Raw genomic sequence first — 10,778 nt, 5'->3', positions numbered from 1 at the left:
TTATCGAAATTTGAAAAAATAATGCTCACTCTATTCATAAAAGCTGTTTATTATTTTAAAGTTAAAAAGAAAGCATATTCTATTATTTAACTCATTGAATATAAAATTAACATAGAATACCAATTTAAAGCATTTCAATCAGGTTGGTATAACACTATCAATATATTTTTTTAGTTGAGAAATTATTTTATCATAAAATTTTTTATGAATTTGGAATACTACTTACTTATAAATTGTTTTTGCAATTAATTTATGTCATTATTAAAATATTAATATATATTCTAAATATTTAAATATTGTATGATTTAAACTGATTATAATTTTATATAAAATAATCTTTTATACTATTTTAAAATATTTAGGTTTTAGATTTTTATTTTTATATTACATAATAAATATCTTGACATTAAATTATAAATTTTATTACAACCAAAATATTTTGTTGGTATTTATTTATTTATTTATGATTATTATTTATATTTAGCATCAATCAAAAAATTATTAACATTTAGGATATAAGAAATTCCTTTTTAAAATAAATAGATCTATTCTGAAAAATCGAGTTGCAAACTTAAAATGGTAAATAAATAAATTTCAAAAGCAAATAATTTAAAAAATATATTTAAAATCTAATAACTAAAGGAAACTAAGCTTTCATTCAAAAGTAAATCAAAGTTTAACTGGGATGATGTTGAAAGAGTTCCTCAATATGATGGGTAACCAACTATCCTAAATTTGAAATATAAGCCAGAGTGTAATTTTGAATTGTAGTTGCTTAGATAATATATTTTTAATTATAAAATAAATCTAAAGATGTTGAGCTTATGGATTACTTTAGAGCTATCATTAAAAGCGATGAAATAAGTATGAGAAGCTTTGAGTTAAGTGGCTTTGTGTTATAATAACTAACTTCTAACTATAATGCCTACCACATAAGAAGAAAATGCTTAGAGTAATTAAAGCTAAGCTATGAAGATGAACTAAAGTTTATTACTGAAGTTATAGAGGGAAATCCAAAAACATATTAATCATGGTAAACAAACAATCACTTTTAAAATTGGATAATTTTATCTGTAAATTTATTTTAATTTAGGGAACATCGTAGATATGTTATTGAAGTTCTTAATAAATGTGATGGAGAGATTGATTTTCTTGAAGAAAGCGTTTTTTCTGAAGACAATAAGAATTATCATGGCTGGGGTTATAGGTAAGTTTTTTAATAAATTTTATGATAAAGTTAATTTAAAAACATTTAGTAAATGATTATTTAGTTTTTCCATAAAAATTGCTTATAAAAAAGAAGCTTTTATTTAATATAAATATAAATAATATTTTTAGAATATGGCTATGCTAAAAATTCGATCTTTTTGAAGATGAATGGGAAAGAATATAATATTATTTTGAGGAGGATATCAGAAACAATTCAGCATGGAATTACCGTCACTTTTTATTGAGTTAGAGAATTTTAAAAGAAAAAAGTGATTTTAAAAAGGAGCTACAATTTATATTTGAATCAATTAATCAAGCACCTGAAAACGAAGCATCTTGGAACTATTTAATGGGATGGTTTAAGACATTTGAATTTAAGTCACTGTAAAATGAAAATTAATAACCTGGTGAATTAAATATCTTTAACTAAAAATGGATTTTTAAGTTCAGTGAATTTCCTGAAGTGCAAGAATTCTAAACTGAACTTCTAAAAAAATCTAACTTGAATAGATATTTACTTTATTTAAGAATTTAAATCATTCTTACAAGTGAAAACCCTTCTCAACAAGATTTAAAAGAAGCTTTAGATGTATAAATTCATTTTTATAGATAGATTAACTCTTTCAATTATTTTTTGTTATTTAATTTAGATTTGCTAACTCCAAGCTTCAGAAGTAGATAGAATAAGATATAATTATTGGAATTGGTTTAGGGAAAATATTTAAAAAGACTTCAATATTTAAGCATGAATTCAATTCATTTGAGTAAGTAGTTATTGTATATTAAAAAATATATACTTATGTAAACAAAATATAAATCTTAAAAAAATTTATTCTTCATCAAAAATCCTTCTTGATTTTAGCAAATCTATGTAGGTTATTTTGCTTAGAGAATCATTAAAAAATGCATTTTTAAGATAACTTGAAAACATTTAATAAGTTAAATAAAGTTTGTAAAAATAAAAATCTGTTGTGATAAGCAAAAATAAGATCATTTGATTTAAAAGATCATAAAAATTTTAGGATGAATGTTAATTGAAATGATAATTAATGTTTTAGGTAGTAAGAAATTTTATTTTGAGTTTAAAATTTTTTAATATTTGGATCTTGTTTTAGACAACAATTAACCACAGATTTTTTTAAAATAAGTTTTAAGACAAATTATTTTTCTAATTAATTCATAAAAATATTTTTAAACTTATTGAATTTTATGTTTAATTAAACGATTTTATTTTATGAAATAATTTAGTTTTTTAAAATAAAACATATTTTTAAGTTAATTACTATAAAAATAATTTTCTTGTTTCTCAAAAACTTTTTTATCATAGTTAATTAATTAATTATTTATTTATTTTTTTAAATTGTTTAATAAAAATATTTGAAAATATCTTATTTAAATTTTTTTAAGGAGATTATGAAGATATTTAACATTTGGAAACAAAACAAATTATTGGAAAATAAAAATATGAAATCAAATATAATTATAATTTTTTAGGAAAATGAATTTACAAATAAGGTTTTGAATACGATGTATTTTAATTTATAGTTTTAAATTTTAATAATTTTTTCTAATTTTTGATTGCTTTCAACTTTTTGTATTTTAAGAAGCAGCAATAATTGAAGAAAAGCCTGCAAATCTCTCAGATAATTATTTTTTCTTTTATTCAGATGTAATTTATTAATTTTCGGTTGAAGACTAATTTACTAATCCCTCCAACAAATTACTTTATTTTGTTTATTCTTCAAGATTATCATCCGTTTCTTATTTAGCAGCTTCTGATTCTTCAGTTTAAAAACTTCCAATTAGCTCTATATCAACAGCCTTCTTTGAGTTTTAATATTTCCCTACATAACTCATACAATTAAATTTGAAATATAGCTTCGTTTTCTTTTCAACACTTTCTTTCAACATTTTTTTGGTGATTCCAGCTTGTTCTAAATCGTCATAATAAACGAATATATCGCTACCGTCAGAGTCTAAGACAAAGAAACCAAAATTTTTTTTTTCATCAAAGAACTTCAAACTACCTGTAACTTTTTCTTATCCCATTTCAACTATTTTAGGCTTTTTTTAAGCAAACTAACTGAGAGGAGCATCTTTTTCGCTTTTGAGCTTAGTTGGAGAGTTACCGGTTATGTTTGCTGCATTAAATTTTCCACTTCCTCTCTTTGAAGAAGGTCCTTATGAACTTGTATTTAAACTACTTTGTGCACTCATTTCATTTCCATTAGATCTTTCTTCTATAATTGAGTCTTCGTTGCTATCATCTTGATTTTTCCATTCAAATTTTTAAACATTTGTATTTAAGTTTGGCTTTGGAGATATGCCTATATTTTAAAACAATTTATTTTAAAACAATGCAAGACAGTCTTACTTTATATAGATTACCTGGAGGATTGCTTTTTACAAAATAAATTGGAGATATTATGGGCCTTTTATCTAAAGTTTAAACTTAACTGATATCTAGTTTTGGAGTAATTAGAGAATCTGCCTTTTCTCTATATAAATTAGACTCAAATTTATTTTGCTCAAAATATTCATTTTCTTAATAACCTTGTTGTTTTTTTTTTTAATGTTCATTATTTGTTTTCTAAAATTAATTATGGCCTGCTTATATATTGTTATCATTTTGGTTAGAAGACTCATCACTCTCTTCAATTATTCCAGATTACTTAGGAATCTAATTCTCTTCTTAATAAATATCTTATTATGTACCATAATTGACATTGTAATTATCTGAAAGAGATCTCTTAAATCTTGTATATTGTTAAGTACCATTAGAATCACATTGGTTGATTTGTGTCATTGAATTCATTTCGTTAAGTTACATGATTCTATCTAAAAGCCAATTTTCATATTCATAATTTATAAATTTATCTTAAGCCTTACCATTAACTTCTAAGCTTTAATCAATAATCTATAAAATAAATGCTAACTAAATAACAATAACAAACGAATCATAATTATTTTACCTTCTAAACTATTGATTAGGAAATAGTAATAAGCTAAATAAACTTCCTAGAAAATATAGGGTCGTAATGATTATTAGTATATATCATCTCTATTTTACGCTTATATCTGTTATTGATTATGAATGAAAGAAGTTGATTTTCTTCATTTATATAATAAACTTATATTTTAGTTTAAAAAAGTAGAGACACTAACTCTAAATTCACCTATTATTCATTAAATATTTTATTATTAACAATGTATTCCTACTAATCAATCATAGCTTAATTATAAGCTATACCTTATGATAGTCAAATTTATTTGGGTCTAAGATAAAGTCGTTGTATAAAGTGATGCTATTTTTAAATTGATTCAGCTTTTCAGGTAATTTCTAATTATTAATTATAAATAATCATTTTTATCAAAACAAATTAGATAATCTGCTTTCATTTTTAAAAGAACTTGATGTTTCATAAAATTTTATTATTTAATATAATAATCATTTGTAAATGTCAATACCTTTTAATCAATCATTTGCTATAGAAACCTAATACACTGCTCTTAAATCTATTTATAATTTATAGAAGTGAAGTAAAGGCAATTAGATATAGCTCTCATTAAACTAAAAGGACCCTGATAATTATAATATAAAAATATTCTTTAACATTTAGTAACCTAATTTTATATGTTGATTATATAATATGTCAATAGAAATATCTTACTTCAGGAATTTACTTGACAACTAAATCATTTTCATCTAAAATACTTTGAATAATTTCATCCATTTTTGCTAAATGAATATCTTATTTGGCTTAATTAAGCTAACTATATAGAATTAAAAATAATAAAAGAAACTTAAAATTTATTAGCTATTTTCTCTATAATGAATGCTGTTTATTTGTAAATGATATTTTTTGTAAAAATTCAATAATTTATTATTCTTCAAAGTCTAGTTAGTTAGTTATTTAGTTAATTGTGGATCTAAATTAATGTACTTTATATAGTAAATTAAAATTTAATAGTATTTAAATTAGTATGCTTAAAAATATTAATTATAAAGTAATAATTTATTATTATTAAAAAGATACAATTATTATCATTATAATTTCAATACAAAAACTAAAAAGTATTTCAAATTATGAGAAATATGTTTATTCTACAATTTAAATAAATAAAAATAATATATCAACTAAAATATATTAATTTTCTAATACATTTTACTTGACCTACGTAAAAAGTAATATGTTCGCTTAAAAATTTTTATACACTCAATAAATTAAAGAGCTATCCTGTAACTATTTTTTCCAAAGAAAAATTTTAAATAAAAATATAAATCATAAAAATGATTAACATTCAAAATATTTTTTTAAAATAATAAATTAAAAATTTAACTTTTTAATTGCAAGAAATTATAGTAAAATTAATTAATTCGTTTTTTAAAAAAAAAAATATCATTCTAAGATAATAAAAATAAATTTAAATATTCAAATAAAATCTTTAATTTTTTTTTTAAATTGATTGTATTTTTTTGATAAAAAAACCTAGTTAAGTAATTAAAATTTATCATTTCACTTAATTTAATTTACTAAAATATTTAAATAAATAAATATAAGACTTAAATGTACTTAAATTAATAATTGATTATTATTTTATAGACATACCCGAATTAGAAAAACAAATAGAAAGCTAGTAAATTTCAAAATATTTTTAAAAAATTAGGATCAGTTAAATATGTTGGGTTGATTGAGCATACAATGTTTAACTTTAATTTTGTATATAATTGATTATTCTAAAATATAAAAGCATAAATAGATATTTTGAATTTCATCTGAAGAAAAAAGTGTGTTTGTTTTAGGAAATAAGTAAGTGAGTAAATAAATAGATTTTAGACCTAATACAAAGATAAAGATATAAAATAATATTGATATTTAGTTAAATTATTTTATTAATAGAGAAAAGTTGATACAAAATAATTAATTCTAATTGTGAATATATGAATGAATTATATATAGTTTAATTATAAATAGTTTTATTATATAAATATTGTAGACATTTATTTAGTTAGAATGCTTAACTTATATTTGATTCAGTTTAATCCAAAAGTTACTTTTTATTCTTTTTGTATGACACTAGTGAATAATTTTTAATAATTTCAAGCAAATTTTATTAGAATTTTATGCAAAATGAATAAATAGTGATTCTTATCTTTCATTTAATATCATTTAGCATAGAGTTTATAAATACATGATAAGTTTTCTACTTATTTTATTTAGAATCAAATATAAATTAACTACTTTCACTTGTTTTAATTAATGAGATTGTTAAAAGAGAGAAAAAAGAATTTGATTTTTATCATATTTAGTGTAAACTAAATCATCTAGTCTTACTATTCATGTAAGGACTATCCCATGCTTTTTAAATATCCCATCTTCTATTTTAATCATAAGTCAAGCAATTTCTAATGAAATCTTTACACTCGTTGCTAACACTAGGCTTGCTAGGGAATGTTACAGATGTTGATTTTAATATTATATTTTCCTTTTTTTAAAAGAACAAAATTAAAATAAAATCATTAAAATATATTTTTTTTACCTTAAGTATCTAATCTTAACTTTTATTATTTCCAAAAGGTCTCTAACCAAATACCATTTCGAAGAAAATAACACCAACACTCCAAATATCTACTTTAGGAGAAATAAGGGCACTGTTTTCAAATTCAAAAGTTTCAGGTGGTAAATACCAATAGGTTCCAACACCTTAACTTGTCAATTCCATACGAGTTTACCCATCATCAAAAATTTTACTTAATCCGAAATCGGATATTTTTAGTTCTCCTTTATGGAAAATAATATTCTAAGGTTTGAGATCATAATGAATAATACGGGTTTTTAAAGAATTCATGTATCTTAAAGCACATAAAATTTATCTAATAAGTATTTTAGCTTCTTTTTCTGGTAAAACCTAGATAAAGATAAAAAGTAAAAACTTAATTCAATCATGTATCTAAATAATTAATTCCTTACTTTATGTTTTTTTAAGTAGAAATATAGATCAGGTCCTTCACAGTATTCTAATATAGTCGCAAAGGAGTTATTATCTATTTCAACAGTATCGTAAAGCTAAACAATATTTGCATGCTTTAATTCTGAGTGAATTTTACTTTCACGTACTGCATGCTTTATATAATTTGCTTTTGAAGGTTCAGACCAATTTAAATTTAATTGATGAATTTTGCAAGCAACTTCTTTAAATTCATGGAGATCATATGCCTTATATACTTCTGAAAAACCACCTCTTCCTAATAAAGACAATAGCTGATATCTTTCTCCCAAACATGGCCATTCTTATCCATATCTAGAGCTTTTAAATTAATTTAATTTAATATTAATAATTTCTTTTAAATTATAAAAAAAGTTTACTTTTATTCATCTTAAAATCTCTTAAGCTTTTATACAAATAAGAATTTCTCATGATCAAGGTTTTTATACATTTCTATTAAGTCAGCTTCTTCCTTTTAAAATATAAATTCAATAATGAGGATCATATATATAAATTAAAAAAAATTCTTTTTCATTAGAAATTGTACAAAAAATAAAATTACTAAATTTTTTTATTTATTTATTTACCTTTTGTAAAAATTATATTTATAGATTAATTCTTTGCTTTTACTCAGCTAGATCAAGTTCTTATGAAATATCAGTTTCATTTGTTGATTTTCTGCTACCCTTAACGTTCTTTTTTTTCTTTTCTAATTCCTCCTTTTCAGCTTCTATGACTCTCTTTAAAAGAATTAAAAAGGAATTTTTATTTAATATTTAATTAAAAAAAATAAATTAGAATGTTTAATTAACTTAATTAAAAATAAGACTGTTAATTAGAATATTTTGAATTGACAAAAATTTAAATTTCCCTCACAAAATCAAAAATTTCAAATTTCAAAATCTGAAATACAAAAAATATTTATTGAGCGGATTTCTAATTAAAATTTTCAATTAAAATAGTAAGTAAAAAAAGCATATCAAAAATTATTGTTCAGCTCAAAACCCCCCTTTAAAATAATTAACTTGATAAAGCTTTTTAAAGATAAATTTTTAAATAAATTACAAGACGCTCTTTTATTTTTTTAAATTCAGTTCCCTCTTGCCAAGTCTCATCAAATTTAGTACAATCTCTAGTTTGTACATATTCTCCTAATCTTTGTTTTTCTTTGGCTATATATTATCTCATTTCCTCTCTTTTTAATTTCTCTACTTCTAACAAGGTCTGCTAAATAATTTTCTGTGCTTTTGCTTTGTAATTCTATTTAAAAATAATACATACTACTTAATCCCTATTCCTTTTTTACTATTAAAAATATTTACTTGGCTAGTCTTCTCAGAAATTTGAAGCAACTTATCTATTTCTTTCTAATTTTTTATAAAATGATTTATATAAAATTAAATTAGTGAGTTATTTTGAGAAAATAAAAAGCTAAAAACGAAAAAATGAGAAGAATTTATTTAGCTACGAAGAGTAAAAATATCAAATAAGATTTTTATTACTTTGTCTTGCTCAAGGTATTTAATAATATTATTTTTTTCATTTAATTCTAGTTCTTTTTGTTTGATTTCTTCCTATAAATCTTGATATCTATTTTCAAGTTTAGGATCATAAATTTTCATTTAGTTAGAACTTGATAATTTTAGTTGGTTATAATGCTAATGATGAGAAGATGTAGAATTTTGTTAAACATTTGAGTTAGTTGAGTTAGCATTTGCAATTGATGATACAGATTACGATGGAGACTGTAAATGAGCTAAAGCCCCATTTTATTGAATTTTATTTTCATCTATCATCATACCATTGCTAGTGTTTTAGACTGATTTTTTGTTTGTATTAGGATAATTGGAATTGTTTTAAGTAGCCATAGGTGTATTGTATTATGAAATTGATGGTGTTTATAAACTTTATCCATTCGAGAGATTTTAAGGTGGTAATACTTAGATGTTTATGTTCTCTTTTTAGCTTACTTACTAACCATTTTACTAAGATGGTGTTTATGGAGCTTAATTATTTATCTAATTTTACTGCTGTGGCTATGAGTTTAAATTATTTAATGGTTGACCACTTATAGCAGTAGTATTTTAAGTAGGTGTATTTTTCATTTTAAAGAATTGGGTTATTTTAGAATTTCCAGGAGGAGGAACATTATTTAATTAAATAGCCTCGTTAGAATTACTGCTTTCAGAATTTAAGCGTGGACGATTTGAAACTTGATTAGTATTTTATATTTGAACAATAGAAGGACAAGGTGTAGTTGTGTCGTATTTTTTTAATTTATTCATAGCAAGAGTAGTTTGTGTTGTTCTACGTTTTTTGCCGGTACTTTTCTAATATTTTTCCCGCGAGTTTTACATGACGGGAGTATTAGTATTTTGTGTACCTTTTTATCCTAAACTGCTAGCTCCTCCAGTTGACTAATTTGTAGTAATTCCTTGCTATAATATAGCATTTTATTATTACTAGTGTCTATCACTCTATTCTAATTGCTATTGTACCTGCAGCATATTTTGTTGCTAAATCTAGGGTTAAGGAATTTTAAGAAGCTATTATTGCTACATATCTTTTGCTTCCAAAATATTCATTGAACTAAAATCACTTAACTTTTCTTAAGGTGCATAAAATTCATCTGTATCATTCTGATAATTTCCTTCCTAATTAGAATTCTGCTTATCCCATATGTTATCACTGTTTAATAGTCCTTATCCGTTAGATTAATGCTAATTATTCTTATTAGATTTGTTTTCTTAATTTTCTTCATCGTCTTACTCTAACTATTCTAATTGCTCAGCTACTTCATCCATCTTATGCATAACTTACCCTATTTATAAATTACTTGATTCGTAGAATTATTTTTCATAATAATCCCCTTTTTTATTTAAAACGCTTTGAATTTCTTCTTCCTCCTTAACATTTTCCTTATTTGAGCTTGCTTAATTATTTTTTTCTAGTTGTGAGTTTTCAACCGAATTCTACTAAGTCATACCATTATTGGCTGAACCCTTAAAACTTTCAGTAGTCTAATCTTACAAGCTTTCAATATTTTACTTGAAGGAACTCTGAATAGTTGCCTTTTTATTAAAAGAAATAACTTAGTTTATTTTAAAATTTCATATAGCTTGTAAAAACTAAAAGACATCTATGAAAATGTAAATTTTTGTAAAAGCTCCTAGAGAAAATATAAAATGAAAAAATGTCTAGAATTCTGTTTAACGGATGTTAATTTAAAGAAACTAAACTTAGCAAAAGAAAAAACTTTAAAAATTGCATAAATTTGGTTTACCTAGCCATTCTTCGAAATGCGCTACTCAAGTAGCTATATTTTCTCTGCAATATTCTAATTATCTATTTTATTCATTTTGTGATTTAAGCGAACTAGCTTTTAGATTATTAGCTATATATGAATGAATTTATTATTATTATATATATGTGTATTTTAAATTTGCCTTAATACTATTCTCAAAAATAATATTTTTTATGTATTTATATATAATTAGATATAGGTTATCGCTATTTCTTTAATTATTTTCTTGTTTTCTAATTTTAATCCTAATTATATCTCTATTATTTATTTATTTGTT

The 10,778-nt window shown here is 22.4% G+C and overlaps 3 protein-coding genes across 3 annotated transcripts; 1 reads left to right on the top strand and 2 right to left on the bottom strand. All coding sequences in view use genetic code 6, as the record gives it.

The window, feature by feature from the left end:
- Positions 1 to 576: 576 nt before the first annotated feature.
- TTHERM_00532030 (protein farnesyltransferase/geranylgeranyltransferase type-1 subunit alpha) lies at positions 577 to 1,958 on the top strand (the record flags this gene model as incomplete). Its single annotated transcript, XM_001024326.3, has 6 exons — positions 577 to 579; positions 643 to 754; positions 814 to 1,033; positions 1,094 to 1,207; positions 1,339 to 1,798; positions 1,860 to 1,958. 6 exons carry the CDS (start codon positions 577 to 579, stop codon positions 1,956 to 1,958), a joined length of 1,008 nt encoding a protein of 335 aa, XP_001024326.2.
- Positions 1,959 to 2,793: 835 nt separating this feature from the next.
- On the bottom strand, positions 2,794 to 4,943 carry TTHERM_00532020 (cold-shock protein, putative; the record flags this gene model as incomplete). Its single annotated transcript, XM_001024325.2, has 6 exons — positions 2,794 to 3,536; positions 3,598 to 4,126; positions 4,182 to 4,385; positions 4,460 to 4,549; positions 4,678 to 4,791; positions 4,881 to 4,943. The coding sequence occupies 6 exons, from the start codon at positions 4,941 to 4,943 to the stop codon at positions 2,794 to 2,796; spliced, it is 1,743 nt and encodes a 580-aa protein (XP_001024325.2).
- Positions 4,944 to 6,531: 1,588 nt separating this feature from the next.
- Positions 6,532 to 10,555, bottom strand: TTHERM_00532000 (Serine/Threonine kinase; the record flags this gene model as incomplete). Its single annotated transcript, XM_001024323.4, has 9 exons — positions 6,532 to 6,696; positions 6,751 to 7,119; positions 7,182 to 7,518; positions 7,578 to 7,669; positions 7,785 to 7,937; positions 8,263 to 8,457; positions 8,520 to 8,564; positions 8,700 to 10,268; positions 10,481 to 10,555. 9 exons carry the CDS (start codon positions 10,553 to 10,555, stop codon positions 6,532 to 6,534), a joined length of 3,000 nt encoding a protein of 999 aa, XP_001024323.4.
- Positions 10,556 to 10,778: the final 223 nt, after the last annotated feature.

This window comes from Tetrahymena thermophila, assembly GCF_000189635.1.
Source record: "Tetrahymena thermophila SB210 genomic scaffold scf_8254385, whole genome shotgun sequence".
In the NCBI taxonomy this organism is placed as follows: Eukaryota; Ciliophora; class Oligohymenophorea; order Hymenostomatida; family Tetrahymenidae; genus Tetrahymena; species Tetrahymena thermophila.
The sequence above is the reverse complement of the archived record's forward strand: the minus strand, read 5'-3'. Positions and strand labels throughout refer to the sequence as shown.